The 23,144-nt window shown below is 37.8% G+C and overlaps 1 protein-coding gene across 2 annotated transcripts in view; it reads left to right on the top strand.

Moving 5' to 3' along the window:
- Nucleotides 1-21,869, top strand: part of CYBRD1 (cytochrome b reductase 1) — a 33,449-nt gene extending 11,580 nt beyond the window's left edge. Inside the window, exons 2-4 of one of the 2 annotated variants that reach the window (XM_023623115.2) lie at nucleotides 2,877-3,085; nucleotides 17,522-17,676; nucleotides 18,233-21,869. In XM_023623115.2, coding sequence (XP_023478883.2) covers nucleotides 2,877-3,085; nucleotides 17,522-17,676; nucleotides 18,233-18,533 — 665 coding nt within the window. In that variant the 3' untranslated portion in view covers nucleotides 18,534-21,869. The remainder of the gene's footprint in view (nucleotides 1-2,876; nucleotides 3,086-17,521; nucleotides 17,677-18,232) is intronic. The other variant, XM_023623116.2, reaches the window with a different exon arrangement.
- The last annotated feature ends 1,275 nt before the right edge of the window (nucleotides 21,870-23,144 follow it).

Genomic DNA, 23,144 nt, shown 5'->3' on the forward strand with positions numbered 1-23,144 from the left:
GGGCTCAATTGCGTGTGTGTGTGTAATAAATGACGCTACACCAGGAGGGGGGAGATGTGTTATTAGGTCTTCACATATTACACATTTTAATTTTAATACTACCTGATCTCAGATTGCAGAAGGCTCCACTGAGTGCATAAAAGGTCACAAGTCATTGAGTAAAGAGGCCTTTGGTTTCTTTGAAAACCAGAGAATCATATAGGGTGTGCTGCTGAATCATCAGAGGAGAAAAGCATGAGAAGGGAAAACCACAGTGTTTGAGTTGACATCAATTGATTTCTAGCTTTGATCAGTCTGCAGAAAGTGCTTTACATTTATTTGTTTTGAAAATATTAAGGGTCACATGCACAAATAAATAAAACCGGTGAAATCTGAGTAAGGTCAGTGCATTATATTGACATGAGTTTCCTGGTTGTGATATTGTACTATAGTTATGTAAGATGTTACCATCAGGGGAAACTGTGTGAAGAGTACGTGGGATCTCTGTGTATTATTTCTTAACACTGCATGTGAATCTACAATTATCTCAAAATAAGAGTTAAAAAAAATACTTATGCAGCTGCATACTTTGAGCCCAGGGCTCCTTTTGGCTCAGGGGATACAAGTAGAAACAGCAAGTTGTGTTCCTGCCCCCAGAGAGGATGAGAAGGGCCCTTGAAGTAGCTTTTAAAAGTATACCCTTTAAGGTGTTGCATTAAATGGTTCGAAAGATTCATTGAATATAGAAATGATTATCCGAAAAGTCTCCATGTTCTCAAGGAAATATAATCAATCAGCATTTATAAGATACCCATATAAGCAGTAAACTTAGTAGGTAGTAAGTAGACTTTGGACTAGATAAAAGGAATACTGTCCTAATGGTGAGGGCTGTCAAGGAGTTGCAGTGGAACCAAAAAGTAGGAAGATTGACATCTTGTTCTGAAAGCTTTAAAGAGGCTGAATTCACATCTGTCTTTGTAGGTTTAGATGTGTTTCTGCCGGAAAACAGACTAGATAATCCCTTACATTCTGATGATCCTATGAAGTTTTATATATTTAAATTATAAGTGTCTTTAGTAGGAAGAGGCACTTTTTTTGGCTGGAATTAAGAAGTGTACAGGATACTGAGTATAGTGGAATGCATCTTCCAAAGAAGTATTCTTTAAACTTTTCAATCTGCCATACATTTTCAGAAACCTAAATTTTCCCTGACGTGGGGTAGGGGCAGGATATCGTCTTCAGGACAAAAATTAATTGGATGCTGGTTAAGGTGGGCATATAATCTACTGCTTTAACAGAACACTTAAGAAAACCCTCTTTTTAAAAATCTTTTTGTTGAAGTTTAATCTACATGTAGAAAAGTGCACATATAAATGTATAGCTTGATGAATCTTCCCTCAGTGAACACCTATGTAACCAACACCCGGATTGAAAGACAGAATATTAGCAAGAGCCTAGAAATTCTTTGTGTGCGTCCCTTCTAAGTAGCTATACCCCTTCATCACAAGGGCAACCACCATCCTCACTTTTCTTATTGCAGAGATGAGTTTTGCATGTTTTCATACTTCCTATAAATTGCATCATACCGTATATACTGGTTTATGTCGGGTTTCTTGGGATTGACGTTATAGGTTGATGCATAACGTTGGGTGAAGTTCTAGTTATAGATCATCCATTCTCTTTGCTGTATGTTAGTCCATGTTATGAATATATCACAATTTATTTATTCACTCTATTGATGATAGGCATTTGGGGAGTTTCCAGGTTTTGGCCACTACAAATAGTGCTGCTAATAATATTCTAGTACATGTCTTTTGGTGAACACACGCCCATGTTTCTTTTGGGCATATACACAGGAGTAGAATTGCTGGGTTATAAAGTATGCATAAGGTTAGCTTAAGTAGATACTGCTAATTTTCCAAATTGTTCTCATTTAAACTCCCATCAGCAGAACATGAGAGTTCTAATTGTTCACATCCTCTGCAATATTGGTATTTTTCAAATTGAGCCATTTAGATATGTGGTAGAGATATTCTCATGTAGTTTTAATTTGCATTGCTCTGTTGACTAATGAGGTTGATATCTTTCTTATGTTTATAAGCCACTTGGATGTACTATTTGTCTATTTAAATCTTGTTGCATATTTTTCTATTCCTTAGTCTGTCCTTTTTTAAAAAAATCAATCTAAGACAGTTATACAAAGAAACCAGATCATAAGATTAAGAATTTAATTTTGATGTGTTAAGTTTGAGATATCTTAGAGGCATCCATAGGAGATGTCAAGACGCTGTTGGATTATGTGGGTCTGGAGTTCAGAAGAAAGTTCTGGGCTAGGGGCTGGCCCCGTGGCCGAGTGGTTAAGTTCGCGCGCTCCGCTGCAGGCGGCCCGGTGTTTCGTTGGTTCGAATCCTGGGCGCAGACATGGCACTGCTCATCAAACCACGCTGAGGCAGCGTCCCACATGCCACAACTAGAAGGACCCACAACGAAGAATATACAACTGTGTACTGGGGGGCTTTGGGGAGAAAAAGAAAAAAATAAAATCTTTAAAAAAAAAAAAAAAAAGTTCTGGGCTGGAGACATAAGTTTTAGAGTCTCTGCCATGTAGGTAGCATTTCGGTGAAAGAGTGAATGAGATCACCCACAGAGAGTGCAGAGGGAGGAAAATGTCCTAGGACTGAGCCTGGGGGGCACCCAGGTTCAGTCACAAGTCGGGAGTAAAGAAGATGCCAGCAAAAGAGTCCAAGAAGGAACCACTGAGAGGCAGGCAAGAGAGGAGAAGCCAAAGCCAAGAGAAGAAGGTTTCATGGAAGGGAGTGTTCAGTGTGTCAAACTGTTCATCTTGTGTTGATTTGAAAACACACACACACATTCTGTCCCTTTTTGTCTCTTCCCAGCCATCATTGTATACAGACTGCCATGGACTTGGAAATGCAGCAAGTTCCTGATGAAATCCATCCATGCAGGATTAAACACTGTTGCTGCCGTTCTTGCAATAATTTCTCTGGTGGCCGTTTTTGATTTCCACAATGCCAGGAATATCCCCAATATGTACAGTCTGCACAGCTGGATTGGACTGATAGCTGTCATACTCTACATGTTACAGGTCAGTGTCTCAGTATATTTATAAACAAGATATAAAAAGTAAGACAATGAAATACTGTAGATGTTTTCTATGCATTCATAGGTTCTTGGAACTTATCCTATTCCCACTAGTGCTTGTTATATTTGTTGCCATTATATTTTCCCCTGAGGGGGCACTGGAACTGCAGACCTGACAGTCTGTGAACTTGAATGTGAGATTTTAAATATGGACATATGTATGGAGGGAAATTGCCACCTCGTAACATCTAGACTCCCATTGTTCGGACTCTAAGTTCTGTGTGCAGAATAAACTAGCATAGGCAAGAGCTTTAGATTTCTTTCCCACATTCTCTGTCCCTTCTATTTTCTAGATTTAGCTTCATGAGTGAAGAGATGAATTTCTATCTCTTTGTTACTTTGTTAGATTTTGAAGCCTCAGTAGTTAGTTTATTTTTGCTCTGTCTTCTCTTCACTTACTAAAAACACACGCTCTTGAGAGCACTGTACTTAAACATTAAGTTAATAGAGTGTGATAGGGATTTGGCCGTTCTAGGTGGCTAGAGTAAAGGTTAGTTTTTAAAGTCTTTTTAGTGTTAACCACTTTGTTGACAAATCTTTGTCAACTATGTTGATTCACTTTCCTTCCTTGGTTAGTATAATATACATCCAGCTACCTGATTGGGACATGATGGTGAACTTTATTTTTCTGTGGGTATAGGAGAAGTAAGAAACCAGAGGAAACCCATAAAACACCAACGCGTATCTTAAAATATATGACTGTATGACCTCTTGAAAGTAGGACCTCTTATCAGACATTAATTTATTGTTTTTCTTCTTCTTAAAGAAAGGCGTTTGAAGTGATAAGTTTTTTGAATTTTAATTAAATAAAAGTTACTATCTGTATGGACATTATTAATTATTTGTTTGCCTTACTGTGCCTGGAGCAAAGGATTGGGGAAGGGAACCATGTCAGTCAGGAGGGAAACACAGAAAACCCTTCATCAAACATGATCTTCCTGATTAAGAGGGAAAAAGGAGAATATCTCAAACTGGATGGCTGAGCCAGCTCAGATCTCCTGTCCTCAAGGTGGATTTTCCCTCAGTGTTCTCAGCTACTGCCACAGATCTGGGAGCAGCTTCCTCTGCCACCACCAACTGGTGGACCCTTTCCCCTCAGAGAGTAGGATGGCAAGAACAGGGGCCGTTGAGATGCTGCCGGTTGCTTTGAAGACCTTTTTGGCTTACTGGCATCTCTCCAAGACTTTTCTCAGCTCTCTCTTCTGCTTCCAGCCATCTGTTCCTCTTGCTTTGCCTCACTTCCTCTGCGCCGCGTGAGAATGCAGAATGCCAGAGCCTGAGCACAGTGTGAAGCATTCTACTTATCTCACATAGTCCTTTAAGTGAGATAGCCTTTACAGATGCTGAGGACACACAGGTTACACAGCTAATGGCAGAGCTGAAACTCAGGCCCAGGTCTGTCTAGGTCCTGGGCCCTCCCCACAAGCACTCGGTTCTGTTGTTTCCAGGATGTCCCCAGGATCACTCAGCCTGTGTTAGAGCATCCTTAGTAGAGGTCCGTATCTCTGAGGAACAGAACGGAAAGCACCCAAACTCTACGTAGCTTCCATGGGAGAAGGTTCTGTGGTTCTGAGTACAGTAGTTACGATGGACTGAATAAAATGCCTTTACTGAGTTAATTATATGCCAGGGTGTTCTCTGAACATCTGGAAAGATATACACCACCAGAACCTTAGCAGTAATGGTCTCTAGGTGGCTGGATTCTAGGTGATTATTTTTCTTTTCTCTTTCTATATCTTCTAAACACACATTCATTTCTTGTATAATCATCATCATCATCATCATCAAAGCTTTTAAAGCTAAGAAAAAGCTTTCTATACCAAAAATGCCTTTTAATCTGGACTTTCTAAAAACCAACTTACACTCTGCTCTGTATCTTAACATGTAAAATTAAGAAATAGCTAGGAATTAGCAAAAAAAGAGAATATTCATTCTGAAATCTATGGGTCTTAGGTAAAATGGTTCTCAGAGGAATATAGGCTTAAATGCTTTTAATATTTTTTTTTGTGGGGGGTACTTAAAATACATAAACTAAGTATATGTTTAAGAAACTAAAGGAGAACAGCAAAATACACCAGGAAAATAAAGACAAAAAAAAATTCATGGACAGTTATGTTAGTTTTCTTTTGTTGCCATAACAAATTACCAGAAACTTAGTGGCTTAAAACAACACAAATTTATTACCTCACGGTTTCTGTACATCAGAAATCCAGGTTGGTTTGACTGGTTTCACTGCTCTAGGTCTCACAAGGCCAAAATCAAGGTGTTGGCCAGCCTGGGCTCTTATGGGGAGACTTTGGGGTAGACAGCTTGCAAGCTAATTCAGGTTATTGGGAGAATCCAATTCCTTGTGGCTGTAAGACTGAGGTCCCCATTTCCTCACTGGCTGTCAGCTGAGGGTTGTCTTTAGCTCATATAGTCCTCTCTCTGCTCCTTGCACATGGCACCCCCACCCTCTCAGAGCCAGCAGTGGTGCATTGAATCCGTCTCACTGGCTTGGAATCTCTCTGACTTCTCCTACCTCTTCCTCATCTTTTCTTCCTCCAGCTAGAGAAAGTTCTCTGCTTTTAAAAGGGCTCATGTGATTAGATTGGGCTGCCCATATAATCCAGGATTATCTCTCAGTCATAAGATCTAGAAGCCTAATTACATATGCAAAGTGTCTTTTGCTATGTAACATAACATATTCAAAGTTTCCAGGGATCAGGGCATGGACATCTTGCGGGTGGAGGAGCGTGATTCAGCCTACCACAACTATAAATAAAAATTAGAAGAAGTTATAAATGAAATGCAAAGCTGGTTCTTTAGAAAACTAAAATAAAATAGATAAACCATTTCAAACCTGATTGAGGAAAAAACAGCATTCAGAATGAGAAAGAAATATAATCATAGGCACAGGTAATATTTTAAAATTAAGATGTTATTAAATTTTAATATATGGTAATATACTTAAAAATCTTAAAGAAAGAAAAAAGGATTATTTTCATACCAAATATAAACTACCAAATTTGATCCAAAGAAGAATCAGAAAACCTAAACAGACCAATAACATTAGAAGAAATTTGTAAGGTCATTTGAAACCTATGACTGAAAAAAGGCATGAGGTCCAGGTTGTTTTGTACCTTCAACCTTCAAGGAACAGATCCTTTAGACTATTCCAATACACTGGGAGAAAACAAACTCTTCTTAAAGGTGGCCCATTGTGCACTATATACTTCCACATCTAAAGTGATAGTTCTGATGATAAACACCTTTACCAAGATCCAACAGCAAACATCAGCTTAAACTGTGAAATACTAAAAACATTTCCATTAAAATAATAATAAAGACATTGACGCTTACTATCATAGTCATTCAACTTTGTTTTAGAGGTTTTAGCTAATATATGAGATAATGAAAAACATCTGTATAAATAACAGAGACTTTGTGACTCTTTTTTTCTGTTTAGAGATCATAAAATGTATGTCTAGAAACCCAGGAGATGACTAGAAGTAATAAGAGAGTTGGAAACGTGGCTGGATATAGAATAGCCACATATAATTCAATAAATTTTGCCTATACTAGAAATAACCACTTGGAATAAAAGTAGAGTCTATTTATAATATGGATAAAAAAACTACAAAATACTTGGAAATAAATTAAACAATGAAAATATAAGATCTATGTGTAGGATATGTAAAATACTATAAGAACAGAAAACATGGTATGATTAGAAAGATACCGTGTTACTGAAAGAGGAAAATTAATATAAAAATATCTTTCCCTCTCCAACTAATATTTATGATTAATATAATTTTAATTTTAAGCCCAATGGGAGTCTTAAACTTTATGCAGAAGAGCAAATATCCTAGGATAACCAAGAAAATTTTGAAAATTTGAAAATTTTGAAAAAGAAGTGAAGGAAGACTTGCCCTATTCAAAACAAGTTATTAACACAGGAATAAACAAAATACATTCATGGAAAGAACAGAGAGGACAGAAACAGTCCAAGTGTGTATGAGAGCTTATTCTGTGACACAGTGGTATTTGAATTTAGTGGGGAAAGAATGCTTATTTAATAAATGTTACCATCATAGTTGGCTATCTGTTTGGAAGAAACCAACCAAGCAAAAATACTGTGCATCACACAAAAGAAAACCAAAAGATTCCAGATAGAGTAAAGGCCTAAATATTTAAAAAAAAAAAAAAAAAAAGCCAAAGAAAAGAGAAAAATAAAGTTAGGAAGTATATAATCTGTTTAATCTGAGGTAGGGGAATCCATAAGGTTGACAAGAAATCCAGAAGCTATAAGGAGAAGAAAGACATATTTGACTACATAAAAATTTTTAAAATTATATGTGACAAAAGATAATCAAAATCAACAGAACTGCACAAAGAAATATAGGGAGTAACCGTGTCCTGTGTTAAGGGTTGATGTGTTCCATATACAAAACAACTCCTAATGATGCGGGCTCGGTGAGCCAAGGAGTCGAAAGAAAGATTTCTTGGACTCTCACGATCTGGCAGTAGTGCTCTTTTATTTAGAGAATAGTGCAGCATGGGGACAGGACCCATGGGCAGTCAGAGCTTCTGCTGCTGCCGCTTCTGCTGCCCTCGCTGGCATGGGGACAGGACCCATGGGCAGGCAGAGCTGGTGCGTGGGGACAAGACCCACGGGCAGTCAGAGCTCCTGCTGCTGCCCCGAGTTGAGGGTTAGGGCTAAATTTAAGGCATAGGTATATGATTCATCTCTTTACAAGACAAAGGAAAGAACATGAAAAAAAAGTTAAAATGGTATCAGTGCAGGTGGGGTCTGGTCATTGAGTGATCCCATGACTTTTAGACAAGAATCAAATCGGATTAAGTAAAGGTTAGAAAGGTTAGACGCCACCACCCTAAACCAGTTACATGAGATTGCCAGACAGCAACCAGCTTAAGTTCTTGCCTTCCCCATTAAGAGCTTCTAGAGATAAGACCATTCCCCCTTCTTCCTGGCACAGAGAGGGAGGCATCTTCACAGATAGAGGTTTCCCTTAGAAATGTAAATGTTTCCCAACAAAGGGGCAAACAAATTCCACTCCTTGGAGCCTGAATCTCATCTGTAGTTTTAAAACTAACCAGCCTAAAAATCCTCATCATAAGCCATTTTAAAATTAAGCAGCCTAAAAATCCTCATCATAAGCCATTTTAAAATTAAGCAGCCTAAAAATCCTCATCACTAAGATTTAATAATAAAAAGGCAACCTCATAGAAAAATGAATAGAAGGTTTCAACAGGCAGTTCAAAGAAGAAAAAATTAAATCACCAATAAGCATATGATAAAATGTCCCACCTCACTAACATTAAGGAAATGTAAATTAAAATAACAATAAAATACCATTTCCTCCCGTAAGACTGACAGAACAAGGAGATGTGATGTCTGTTGCTGGCGTGGACGTGATTTAGAGGGTCCTCCCTTATGCTGCTGGTGGAAACGTGAACTGTTACCAAATTTTAGGGAAGTAGTTTGTTAATATCTATTGATTTTTTAAAATATGCTTACCCTTTAACCTAGCCATCCCACATTTTAGGAGAGCAGAAATAAAATGCCATACTTCACATAAGAGACTCTAGAAAGAATTTTTAGTGCAGCATTGTTTGTGCAGGCAGGAAATGGGAAGCACCCTAAATGTCCATCAATAAGAGAATAATTTGTGGTAAACCCATGTCAGATATTATACAGCGATTACGAAGAATGTTGCTGTGTCTACTGACCAAGAGTGAAATCATGATATGTTCTTCAGTATAAAAAGTACTAAAGAGTAATGTGCATAGTAAAATGTCATTTGGGGGGAAAAAAAGAGAAAGAAAGAAAGGAAAAAAAGAGTATGTGTGTAGATGTGTAAAGAAAGGTATGGGAAACTATACCAAACTTCTACCATTGTGGGAGTGAGTGGGATTGGTTGAGGGGTTATAAATTTTAAAGTATATCTTGTTTGATTTGCTTGAACATGTGGCTCTCTTAAATATAAGCAAGTCACATGTTACATAAAATATCATAATTTTTAAAACTAAGTGAAGGATGTCCCCTTACCACAGGTTGTAAATACTCATGTCATACTTGGTGCCTTCTGGTTGTCACATTCATGAACCAGGTGAACAGATTCCCATCCCTATTCTGGGAAAGATGACTGCATTCCAGCTTTATTCCTTTGTTGCCTAAAAGCCATTTTTACGTGATTTGCATTGCTTCTCCATAGCAGTGATAGAACAGATTACTCAGGTGTGCTCAAGAAGAAATTAAATGAAAGAACTTTTTGTTTCCCACTGGAAGGAAAAAATGCTAAGCTCGTTTTCCTCACTTTTGATAGGAGCTAAGCTCCTTCCTTATTATGAGTTAAAAAGATTCCTGCCTCCATACTCTTAGTTGCAAAAATTCATGAGCCACAAAAATACACTTTGACAGAGATGTACTTCTGTCAGATTTCTTAAGTTAAAAGTAAAAAGGGGAAGCGGTTTCTATTTCTGCATCAGGCCGAATTCTCTGTAAGTGGAGGTTCTTGGAGCTGCCTCTCATGGTTGGAGAACAGGAAGTTCTCCCTCTCTCTCGGAGCACTGCCTGCTTGCCACTCCCTTGTGCAGCCACAGCTGGTGTGCACTTCAATCACAAAGTATAGTTGCGTGCAGACCATTCATCCCAGTTTGTCAGGTCAGTTTGCACTCCCCTCACGTCCAGCTCAAGAAACAAACCTACCAGAGTATGAAGAGTGTGGGAGAGATTGTTAAGATCAGATCTTCTCACCTTAACACTGTTGGTGTTTGGTTTAGCCACTGTGTGTAAAACCAAGATTTACCTGCCAAATGAAGCCAGTGTTCAGCTTGTTTCAGTAAATAAAAGAAGGAGGGAAGGAGGGAAGCAAGCAACAAAACAACAGAACCAAAAAACACTGAAAGTTCTTCCCCCTTCCTCATGTTCATCCGTGGATCATAAAGCATTTCAAGTGTAGAATTCTTTCCTACTTGTAAGATCGAGCCTCTGGGGCATTTAAAAAAAATAAAATATGTATATAGAAGTTATGAATCATAATGAGATTAACTCCTATGATTCCACCATCAACCTAATTTAGGAAACAGAACGCCTACCTACCCCCACCTTGATCCCACAGTTGTACCTATCCCAACCCATAGAGGCAACCATTCTCTGAAAGTTTTTTTCTCATTCCTGTTTTTCTTTATAATTTTACCATATACGGTGAATCTCCAGACAATATATTGTTTAGTTTTGCTTTTTCACTTTTTAAAAAACAATCTCGTAATATATGTATTCTATTGCAACTTTTACAAATTCTATTGCACCTTTTTTTTTCCTTCTACTGATTCAACTATATTGATTCCTCTAGCTGCAGTTCATTCATTTTTACTTTTGTATTCCATTGTCTAAATATACCACAAGTTTATTTATTTGTTCTCCTGCTATTAGATGTTTGGGCTATTTTCAATTGTTTTGTTATGAACAATGCTGCATTGAACCTTCATAACACATCTCCTTGTCCTCATAGGTTTCTCTGGGCTTATACTTGGGAGTGGAATTAGATGCTCAGCCTAAAAAACTAATGCCAAATTGTTTTCCAAAGTGGTTGACCCCAATTATGTTCCTGCCAGCAGCATATGAGTTCCCATATGCCGCATCCTTGCCAACATGCATCCTCTTCAAACTTTTTAATTATTGCCAAACAGAGGGTCTAAACTGATGTCTTCTTCTTGTTTTAATGTTTGTTTCACTGATTACTCACATTTCCTTTCCAAGAAATATCTGTTTCTGTCTTTCGTCCATTTAAGAAATGAGTTTTTCTTTTCCTTAAAGATTTGTGGGAGTTCTGTGTCAGATTCCTTTTCATTTATATGTGTTGCGTCTATCTTCCAGTTTGAGGCTTGTATTTTCTCACGTTTGTTACTATTTTTTGATAAATAGGAATTCTCAATTTTAATATAACAAATTAATCATCTTTTCCTTTAAGGTGTTATTTTTTGTTTTGTTTTGGTGACTTATTTATGAAACCCTTCCCTTCCTGGGGTCAAAACAAACCGGCCTCTCAGGTTCTATTTTAGACCTGCTGGATCAGAACCTCTGGGGGTTGGGTCCCAGCAATATGTGCTTTCCCAGGCCCCTCAGGTGATTCAGATGCCACTAATGTTGGACAACAATTGTCCTAAGGAAAAAGCCTGTGAACGGCCAGGAGGTTACATTAGAGTAATGTTAATGAAAATCTTAGTTTCTCTTATGTTTTCTATTAAGAGTATTAAAGTTTTTGTCTTTGATATTTAAGTAGTTAATTCATCTGGAATTAACTTTAGTGTATGATGTGATGTTGTGGTCCAGGTTCATTTTTTTCCATCTGGATAAACTGTTTCCCCAGCATCATTCATTGAATTAAACCTCACCTTGACACTTAACTGCAATGCCAATTTTGTCATGTATCTTTTCCGCTGCATCCTAGCCAGTGCAGTATAGAATTGAAGAGTATTCAAGTATTGAAGTATATAGACGTGTTTAGAAGTATTTACAAAGTACGGAGTCGAAGTAGAGGTAGGAATCCTTGGTTTGTTCTTATTTTAAAGAGAATGCTGCGAATATTTTACTATCAAGTACAAATGTTTCACATTTCTTCCTATTCCAGTTTGTGAGAACGTTTTGTTTTTCTTTTAAAATCATGAATGGATGTACAGTTTTATTGAATACTTTTTCTGTGTCTGTTGAGATGAATATGTTTTTCCTTCTTTAATCTGTTAATATAGTTAATTAGATCTATAGATTTTCTAATATTGAACTTGGATGAATTAAAAACATTTTTAATTGTCTCAAGATTCTCTTTTGCTCTCTGAAATAACCAAATTCTTATATTCTTATGTTTTATTTGTGTGCTAAGTAGGCTTCTCAGAAATGTCGTTTCACAACTTCATGACTTTTGTTTGGCAGGAGAAAATTTGGCCACTGGCTTCTCTTCCTTGCTCAGATCCAGGGAGTAGGCAGCATTTAAGAACACAGGACTTGCAATCAGGGTGACCTCAGTTTGAATTGGGTTCATCTGTTTGTAGCTGGTGACCTTGGACAAGTTACTGAACTTTTCTGGACTTAGTTTGCTCACCTATAAATTAAGGCTTTTGATGCACTCTTCACAACATCATAAGAATCAAAGCCAAATATTATATGGAAAGGCTCAGCCTAGGCCTTAGGATACTGGAATGACACAAACCAGCTGTTGTTACTAGGAGTGTACATCTTGTGGTAGTCTCTTTTATGACCTGAAGATGGCATTTTTCATTTCTACTATAGATCATAGGCACCTTCATGGTTGAGAACATGCATTTTATGTCAGTGAAATTTTGTTCGTGAATCTATCCATTTATTCAACAGAGTTAAATACTTATTATGTGTCAGATTCCTTGCTAGGCTGTGGGGAATACATTGTTCCACAAGACAAGCATGGGCCCAAAGAGGCATGCTCTCTGCCCTCATGAAGCTCACAGCGGGAGACAGGTCATTGAGTATTTGATGGTGGGTGGGCATGGAGTGTTATGGGAGAGCTTTCATATGATGGAGGGGATAAAGGAGGTCAGACAAAAACCTGAAGTCATGAGCTTAATGGTGAAAGGGGAGAGAGTATTCTAGGTGGATGGAATAATATGTGGGTGAAAGTTTCCTTTATTTGAGGAACAGAAAGGAGGACAGGATACCCAGAGAGTGGTATGGAAAATGAATTGGAGGCTGGACAGAAGTAAATATAGGGAGACTAGCTTGAAGGTGTTTACAGAGATGCAGATGAGAAATGATGGTGGCCTGGAGGAGTAGCAGTAGCAGTGAGCAAAGTGGATAGTTTCTAAAGACATTTAGGAGGTAGAATTAATGGGATTTGAAAAGTCAGTGATATAAGAGATGAGAGAGAGCCACTTGCAGGCTCGAGCAAGTGGGTGGAGGAGAAAGGGAACATTAGAGAGGAGGGGGTTTGAGGAGTGTCAGCTGCTACTGAGAAGTCAAGGAAAATAAGCTCTAGAAACTGTGCATTGGATTTAGTGACCTGGAAGTCACTGGTGACTGCGGAGAGCAGTTTCCTTGGAGGACAGAAGCCAGATTTCATTGAATTGAAGAGGGAGTGGAAGGTGAGAAAATAGACAACTGAGCCAAGAGGTTTGGGTAGGATGGGGAAGAGAGAAAGAAGATGGTAACTGGACAAAGATGGGAGGCAAGGCAGGTGTTTGGGTACTTTCTGTTGTTTGTTTTAACTTCTTTTCATTGATAGAATCTTGGGCATGTTTAAAATGCTCACAGGATAGCACCAGTAGAGAAGGAGAGGTTGCAGTAATCTATAGCTAGGTCTTTAGAAACAGGTTGCAGAGAACAGCTAGAAAATTGGAGGACTCCAACTCCATTGTAATTGAAGAAAGGAAGGAAGTGTTGGCTTGGGATGATTTTTTGGTGTGTTGGCTCTTCTCTGAAGTTGCCTCTGTTTTTTGCATGAGGTGGTGCTAAGATCATCTGCCAGTAGTCAAGAGGTACATGGGAGAGTCAGAAGTTTGAGGATGGGGGAGCACACAGGACCAGTTGATAAATCAGACAATAGAAGGATTGTTGAGCAATGTGGAAGTGCTCATAACTGTGATGAATTTATAGTGATGCTAGTTTCCTTGAGTGTGTGATTTACTTCAGTGGTACCTAGCAGACCAGGGGTAGTCCTGAAGATGGCTGAGCCAGGGTTGGGGTATTGCCAGGTGGACGTGATGAAAGACAATGCAGCAAAGAGATGTAGGATATTGACAGGAGACTTAGTACTCAATTTGAATGTCTGTCATCCCTCTTTAGGAAAAAACTATGGACATATTCTAGTTGGTGCTGATTAGATTTTTTTTACCCCAGAAGAAAAGCGCTGTTATGGTTGAAGAATGCAACTTGGAAATGACCTAAGACAGAGCTCCTTAAAGTGTGGTCCCTAGAATAGCAGCATTAGCATCACAAGGGAAATTAGAGATACAGCTTCTCAGGTTCCCCCCCAGACCTACTGAATCAGAAACTCTGCACATGGGGCCCAGCAATCTGTGCTTTAAACGAAGGAATGAGTGAGTGTGTATAGAAAATAGAAGAAAGATGAAGAGGAACTGGGAGGAGCCTCCAAATAATAATCTGTAAATCATTTGATGGCTTATTAAATCTACCTCTACACTTAAAAAAAAGCAAATCAGGGGCCCACCCAGTGGCACAGTGATTGTTCATGTGCTCCGCTTTTGCCGCCTGAGGTTTGCGGGTTCGGATCCTGGGTGCAAACCTACACACCACTCATCAAGCCATGCTGTGGCAGCATCCCACATACAAAAAATTGAGGACGACTGACACAGATGTTAGCTTGTGGACAGTCTTCCTCAAGCAAAAAAGAGGAAGATTGGCAACAGATGTTAGCACAGGGCCAATCTTCCTGGCCAAAAAAACAAGCTAATTATACCTTATACAAAGGCTAGCTAGGTAGATGTTTCCTGGTTTCATTAATGACCTTTGCAAATAAAAGCTTTTGTTATGTCTAAAGGTTTACACATATCTTTTTTTTAAAAACTCATTTGTTTCATAAAGTGAGATAAAACTGGCATAGTAAAATACACTTGTATCTTTAAAGGACAGTAATAATTAACTGAGAAAAGCCCAGTTATTTAAAGACAGAAACTTTAAAAGTAAACTTTCATTGTCTATTTTTAATTATAAATGTAATGTACATTAATTTAAAAATTTATAAAATACAGAAAATATAAAGAAAAAATAAAAATCACTGATCAAGCCATAATCTAGAGATATCATTCTATTTTGGTTTATTTCCTTTAGGCTTTTATTATGCCTTTGAATATATATGCATATTTAATTTATATATATAATTTAATATATATATTTCATTTTTAAGCATAATTAGATCATACTACATGTTTTCAGCAGAGCTTCTAGACTGAGATAGACTAGGAAGAAGGACGTAGCCACCGAGTTGTGGAAAATTGGCCTTGAAAACCCTATGAATAGCAGCGGAATGTTGTCTGATACAGAGCTGGAAGGCGAGAGGACGGCGCAAAAAGATTGGGCAGAGTTTGCTCTGCTGTGCACAGGGTTGCTAGGAATCAGAACTGACTTGAAAGCACTAACAACAAACTACATTTTCACTTTCATATCTAAATAACTTTTTATGAGATTTTATTTTTCTTTAGCTCTCGTAGGAACTCCATTGGGATGAAGAACAGCCATCTGTAGATGATGGTTCCTAAACACTGGAGCACTTTATTTGCACATAGTTGGCACTTAATAAGTGACTGTAGACTGAGGGTATTGGGAGATTCCACTGTCTTGACTTTTAGGGGTTTTCCAGACTGCAGTTAACCCTATTCTGAACTAATTTGAGTGAATCAAAAGCAGTGGTCTTCAAACTTCAACAGGCATAAGAATCGCCAGGCATTCTGTTAAAATGCAGATTCCTGAGCCCTCCTTCCAGAAATTCTGATTTAGCAGATCTGGATGTGGCCCAGGGATATCTTTAAACACCTTACGTGTTTCTGATGCAGGTCTTCTGTGAACTACACTTTAAGAACCACCGATTTAAAGGGACAAAGGGATTTTGTAACTTTCAGTCCACTAAGTTTTAAGTTACCATATTCACTTGTAAGATGGTAAGGCTAAAATGGCTAAAAGGAAATAAAGAATAATTATTATAAATTATAAGTCTTTATAAATTATAAATTGGCATAATTTGGAATACTTTCAATCAAAGTTAAGCATTCTACAATTTTTATCCTTTCCTTTTAAAAGTAATTTTTTTTGTTGATAAAAAATTTTTTTAATGGTGAAAGCGAGATTTAATGGCTTGGGGTCCCATAAACAAATTTCTGACATCCCATCTGCTTAGATCATTGAGCTCTACAGGATTACAAGAGACACACATGATAAATCCTGAAAGAAATGAGAGGAAACAGTAAGAATCTCAGGAATGAAAAGAGGCAGGAGAACAGGAATATGCAAAATGTAGGTTTTTGTGAGCAAGTCACAGACAAGATATGGTGATTTGCTCACAGAAATATATTTGTGCAAAATCCTTGACAGTCACTAACTGGAGCCACATTTTCACATAGAAAGCACAACCTGTACATCAGGAAGCTTGCCCTTGGATATTAATAGAATCACCAGAGTTCACAGAAGGAGAATTAGGAACATTCTGAACCACCAGGGGGGAACCCTCTGAACCATTTCTAGTATATCCAGGCATTTGTGGTATTAAGTAGACAATAAAATGTAAGCCAGCCTATCAAATGCATTTCTGGTTACTTTCCATTCATTGCCATTGCCTGTAAGGTGATTCTAAATGTATTTTAGGGCCTCAGACCCCTTCTGCCTTTATCCTTCTGGCATCCCATCCCTGATTAGTCCTTAGATCTCAATCAGGAAAGATGAACAGTGATGTTCGTGTTTTCTCCCATTCTCCTCTCTTCTCATAGCTGTTTTGTTAGGGTGGTAGATCCTAAATAGGTCCCTGAAAAACTTGGTAACTCAGTGGCCACCAAGTCATCTTTATTTTCTTGAGGAGAAGAGGATACTTAACAGGCAGGGAGTGTGGGGCAACAAAACAAAAGTGAAAGTGTTAACAGATTTCAGTTTACATGGGAATCTCACTGGCTTCTCTGCAGAGAAGTATCCCACTAGGAATTTAATTATCGAGGGAATGGAGATTACTTTTCTGCAGAACTCATCTCTTCCTTACAAAACAAAATTATCAACGTCTTTCCGCATAGTTTTTTAGGTTGCCCTGACTTAATGTGTCCTATTGTATTTGGTTGTAGTGACTTAAAAACCTTTTACTTCCCTTTTTACCTGGAATCCTTCAGGAAACTGATGAAAACAAACAAGTACTAGAATGTTCACTGTAGCCTTGTTAGTGATAGCAAAAAACTGGAAACAAGAAACGTCCATAAATAGAGAAGTGCATAAATATGTTACATCTTTAAAATAGAACGTTAGCCATTAAAATGAATAAACTAGAAAAACGTGTTGATAAGAAAAGATCTCCAAGATATACTAAGGGCAAAAAGCAAGATACCTAACAAATGTGGATAGTAAGATCCCATTTATACTTTAAAAAATTCTCTCTCTCTATACACACACACAACACACACACCCACACACGTGCTTGTATAGGCATAGAAATTTTCCGGAAGGACATTGGAGAGAGTGATAATGGTGTTACCTTTGAGTGGTGGAACTGGAGTGGGGAAATTTACTTTTCGCTTTCTGCCTTTGTTTCTACGTGAAAAGTTTTCTCATTTTGCACATATTGTTTTTATAATAATAATTTCAAAGTTAGCTAAAACTTAAAATTAAATGATAACCTTTGCACTTTTTGATGTTTAGCTTCTCCTAGGTTTTTTCATCTTTCTGCTTCCTTGGGCTCCACTTTCTCTCCGAGCACTTGTCATGCCCATTCACGTTTACTCTGGCCTTCTCATCTTTGGAACAGTGATTGCAACAGCACTCACGGGAGTGACCGAGAAACTGATTTTTGCCCTGTAAGTTGCAGTTTTCCTAACTGTAATACTTAAGCTATAAAATGTTAAATACCTGTTTGTTGAGAAAATGTAATATAAATGTAACAATTTTTTTAATGTTAAAAATAGAAAGTTTTTAAAACATTTTTTAAAAATTTATTTTATTATATATAACAAAATATTACTAAAAGCTTAGAAGAAGGACCAAAATGTCCAACAAATTGTACCACTCTTACAAAATAACTATTGAATTTATGCATGCCTTTTTAATCTTTTTGATGTACATGTTTATTGTAATTATAGTTTACATCTACTTCTGTATCATCCTTTTTAAAATTTTTAAGTGATACAGGTGTTTCAGATGCTATATTATTTTCATACTTATGAATTTAACAATTTCATACTATTCCATTGAGTGAATTATAGGATAACTTAAATTTCTTCTTAAGATCAAGCTTTAAGGGAATTTACATTGAAGCTGTACCAGTATGCCTTTTGAGCAGATGAATTCAAGACTGTTTGCATGTTGCTGTATCACCCTATTTGTAACTGAACACGCTCTTTCTTTTTTTTGTAGGAAAGATCCTGCATACCATTCATTCCCACCAGAAGGTGTTTTCACAAACACCCTTGGCCTTCTGATTCTGCTGTTTGGGTCTCTCATTTTTTGGATAGTCACCAGGCCACAATGGAAACGTCCTAATGAACCAAATTCTATCCTTCTTCAGCCAAAGGGAGGTACTACAGAGGGATTGGAAGGCTCCATGGCAATAAACGTTGGCAACGTGGACAAATCAGATTCAGAGTTAAACAACGAAGGCTCAGCCAGGAAGAGAAACTTCACCCTTGATGAGGCTGGACAGAGATCCACCATGTAAAATGTTGTAGAGGTGTAACCATATAACTTTGCTTTTAAAAACTAGCTCTACAGTTTAGCTTTTCCTATTTAGCCATAAGATGATTGAGCTCCAAAGAGTCAATATTTATTTTAATCATAAAGTAGGATTTCTTGAGAGTCTGTATTGATTGAAGCCTGTGAGCTTACCTGAATTGGAAAGGAGATGATCAATATAAATAACAGCAGAAATAAACTGTGGTTATGTTACCACTTCCTTGTTGAGGACCAAGGCGTTTAGCACAGAGCCTTGCATAGAATAGATGCTCAAAATGTGTCTATTGGTTAGTAGATTTGATAGACTGCCAGCATCCCTGGGCTCTTATCACGCAGTCATTTCCTGTTAATTCTGGGATCCCAGTGATTTCAGGAGTAGGTGGAATCAGTTCTAAAGTTTTAGAATCAGATCTTGAATATCTGGGACAGGGTTTATGCTACACAGATATCATGAGTAGACAACAGAAAAAGTTTTAGGAAAATAACTGGTTCTCTTCTCCCTGCTCCTGCCCTCTGCTCCCTCCCCAGCTGGTTTGGGCTCAGACTGGCCCTGGAGACCAGGGTTTATATTAGTGTATTTTGGAGCAGGGACTGGTCTGTAGGTACCTGAAGAGATATTCTCTAGTTAGACCTGGAAGTTTTCCAAAACTCAACTTAGTCCCAAGCCTTCCCCAGAGTTTAGTGTACTTTATGATCCAGATTCCCAAACTAATGAGAATGAGAATATGCCTGAATGCTTAAACAGCAATAAACTGCTCTGTAAACCTCAAGGAGCATTTTCCCCCCAAGTTTCTGTTTTTATTTTAAAAAGTACTTACATGGCACTTACTATGTCCAAGACACTATTCTAAGCACTTTATAAATATTAGCTCGTTCAATCCCCAGATAAACCTTATGAAGTAGGTACTATTATTATCTCCATTTTACAGATGAGAGATCTCCATCTGGAAGAGGTTAGTAGCTTGCCCCAAGCTCATGAGTGGTGGAACTGAAATTCAAAACCTGGCAGCCTGGTTCCTCAGTCTGCGATCCCAACCACTTCACTATGCAATTTTTTTTTGTTTTATGCTAATTTGCACCTACTTTGATGCACCCCTGGATAAATCTCAATTGCTGGAGTGCAGTGGAGTTGTTAAAGTTTACCTTCTGGCTCTCCTTTTCAAGGCAGATTTCCCAAATAACCAAGGAAAAGGGCCCACCCATGCCTGGAAATAGATCGTGGGTACCCTGCCACTGCCAACTAGCCATGGCCTACTGTGATGCCCCTTGGATCTTAAAATTCTGTCTTGGTGACAAAGAAAGGTTCAGGCAAGAACATCTATAGCTTTCAAGATTAATCAGTTGCAATTTTTGTTCTTGAGGATCTTAGCTGCTGATTAGCTTTGGGTTTGAAGATTGGAGAGACTTACGTCATGGTTGCTCTTCCCCGGGGTAACAGCTGGGGTCCTTCCTAATTTTGTTGGAATTTTAGTGGATATCTTGGGTTCTCAGTAGTGAATTGAGACTCAGAAGTGACACGTTTGTGCATAGAGCTCTCTGTCTAAGCTCTGGGCTGACTTAAAACCTAAAGTAGTGCTTATGCTGAAATGATGCTTTCTCATTTTGGTATTGTTTTTTGGTTTCCCTGCAATTTTAAACTGGAGCATTTTAATGTGGATAAAACATTACAGTTTATACCAGATACCTTTAACATTTTTGGTGCTTAATGGATTTCCTTTTAGGTAACTAATAATTGCTGCCATAGACTGGATATAAGCTACACTCCATCACATTCTTTAAGCTTCACAGATAACCATTCAAGATTCGCTCCCTGCAAGTTTTTTTCTTGTTTAATTAATTCTGTTTCTGAAGTTGGTGATGGTGTCAGAAGGATCCCCAGCGCCCAACCCAATGCCTGGCACATAGTGGGCACAATGAAATTCAATCTGAGTAGAGCATGCTGCAGTTTTGGTGCTAGGTGGAAGGAGTAATTGCATTGTCACTCATAAACATCTTTTGATAAATGGATGTTTCATTACATAAAGGTGCACAAAATTCTAGTCTTTTGGGGGGAGAGGTTAGTGACAGCCCCAAGAATCGAAGCTGCCATTCCATTTTCTATAGGCCAAGAAAGAGGTTATCAGTGAAAAGAATTATGGATTTGGCACTCAAATAATCTGCTCCATTGCAAAGTACTCAAGCACCCCTCCTCTCAGCCCTTTATTTCCTCTCTCCTGTGGGCTAATATGAGGGTAATCTTACAGGTATTATAGGAACTTCTCTTCTTTCTTTCTCAGCCTTTATGAAAACAATGCATAGTAAAAATATCTAGAAAACCTTTCTGTTTGAGAGTCTTTTAATGGGCTTTTTATTATAATGATAATTGTACCTTTATCTTTCAAAAGCTGGTATTTTCTACAGAAAGCTTCTCCCCAAAAAATATCTCATTAAAAAGCCCACAAAAAGAATAGGGGGGGAAGAAAGCCTTAGGTATCAATTCCAAAACCAAGATTGAAATCTCCCCAAATAATTATAGCTTATATCTTCTGCAGAGATAGTCTGGCTTGGCTTACCCCATAATCTAATTTCAGAAAAAATAGCTTTATTTTAACACTCATCTAAATCAACACTAAAGCCTTTTCTCTCAAAGGGCTTATTGAGAAACTCAAATGAATATACTTTTGCATTAATATTATCAAAAGTGTATAGCTTCCTGTGCTCCTGTGTCAGACTGAATCCATTTCCCAAAGTACTTTCCTTTCCTTGTGTGGTTTCCTCTAAGCTGTTGATTAGAAATAGCATGTAAGACCTTACAGTCAAATGACAGAGGAGGCCAATGCACTTTTTAAGGAATACTGACAAGTGGTTTCTGTTCTCCAAAGGACAAAATAAAGAGGATGTCTTGTTTTCAATTAGGCTCTTTTCCCTGCTGAGTTGGAAATTCTAGTGCAAAACCAGCTGACCACAGCTGCCAAATCTAAGAGAGCAAAGGAAGGAGTAAAGCTTTATGTTAACTTTAATGCCATATGATAGAATTTTTATCTTGACATGTCCTTTTTTAGATAAGTACAACAGAAAGCTTTAACAGCTATGTCTTAGAGCTAAACATAAGAAAGTATAGAAGAAGGAAAACTATAGAAAGTATAGAAGAAACTTTGTTTCCTACAAAGTACCTGAAAAGTTTAAGTGGAAAAGATTTCTTTGTTTAAATTTATCTTTTTATCTCAGCACATTTATGGAAAAATATTAAATAGCCTGAATATTTTATAATTTTGTAGGAAAAAATGCATCTATTTTTTCTTGACTTGTTTTTATATAGTAATAAAAGTTATTTTGGAAGCTATTTGTGTGTGTGTGTTATCAATTTTTCCAGGCTGGAAGGTGTAGGCATTCTTCCAAAAGTTTATTTCCCATGATTTTTTGTGTTTGTTTTTCAATGGGAGATTTTTTTTTCCCCTCGGTAAGGAAGATTGGCCCTGAGCTAACCTCTGTGTCAGTCTTCATCTATTTTGTATGTGGGACGCCACCACAGCATGGCTTGATGAGAGTGTGTAGGTCTGCACCTTGGATCTGGGCCACCAAAGTGGAGCATGTGAACTTAACCACTATGCCCCCACCCGGCCCTGGGAAATTTTTCTTTTTTAAGTTTCCTTATTGAAAATGCTGTCAGAGTTCTCTGTAAGTGTACTCTGAGTACCACACCTTTTACATTGCTAGAAGGATTCAGAGGACTGTTTCAAAACTGTCATGGTTTTCTCCTCCATACAGATCTGAACTGGAACCATACTCTATAGTGTAGAAGGGAGCCAAGATGTAGTCACCCAAGGCAGATGCAGTTTAAGTTGGAAAAGCATGGAAGAAGAATCTATTAAAAGTGCTGGTTATTGCAGAACTCTGTGTTTATAGAAACTTATCCTTGAGAAGGTACATAATTCATAATGGATAAATTGTTGGGGTTTTTTCCAAATAAGAAAGAAGGATCATTAGCATCTAAATAGAGTCAATACTCATCCAATCCTAATTTCACAGCTCATTTAAACTTTCTTCACCAACTTTTTATCTCCTGGGAAATGTTAATGGTATTTTATGTTGTGTAGCTATAATAACATAATACTATATGTCCTATTATGCAAAAGAACTATAATAGTGTGTGAACCAAATTTTTGTGTTACATATTTTGTCACTGATTTATATTATTAATTTCGGGGGTACTGTATTTCATTTCAGATTGATCTTAATTGGCAAGTACTTTTGACACTTTATAAATATATGGCTCAAATCACATTGCCATATATTTTACATATATTAGCTCATTTAATTTAATTTGCAGTTGTACTAGACACGTCAATCATAGTACCCACTATGCCCTAGCTTCTCCAAGGCAGCTCTGTTTTACTGACTTCATATTGTCTACATTTCCTCAGCCACAGCTAATTGATGAGGCTGGGAGAGAACATGCCACACAAACACGCAGCCTCTCCACGGCTGGCCAAGACACTATGAATCTGCCTGGCGTGAAATGAGAATGTCCTTTCATTTCATTTCACGTTAAGGAATGAGGATTTTGGAAGATTTTGGTTCTCCTTCTTCTAGGAACTTGAACAGGGAAATACTTCAA

The sequence above is a fragment of the Equus caballus genome, chromosome 18 (genome assembly GCF_041296265.1).
Source record: "Equus caballus isolate H_3958 breed thoroughbred chromosome 18, TB-T2T, whole genome shotgun sequence".
Lineage (NCBI taxonomy): Eukaryota > Metazoa > Chordata > Mammalia > Perissodactyla > Equidae > Equus > Equus caballus.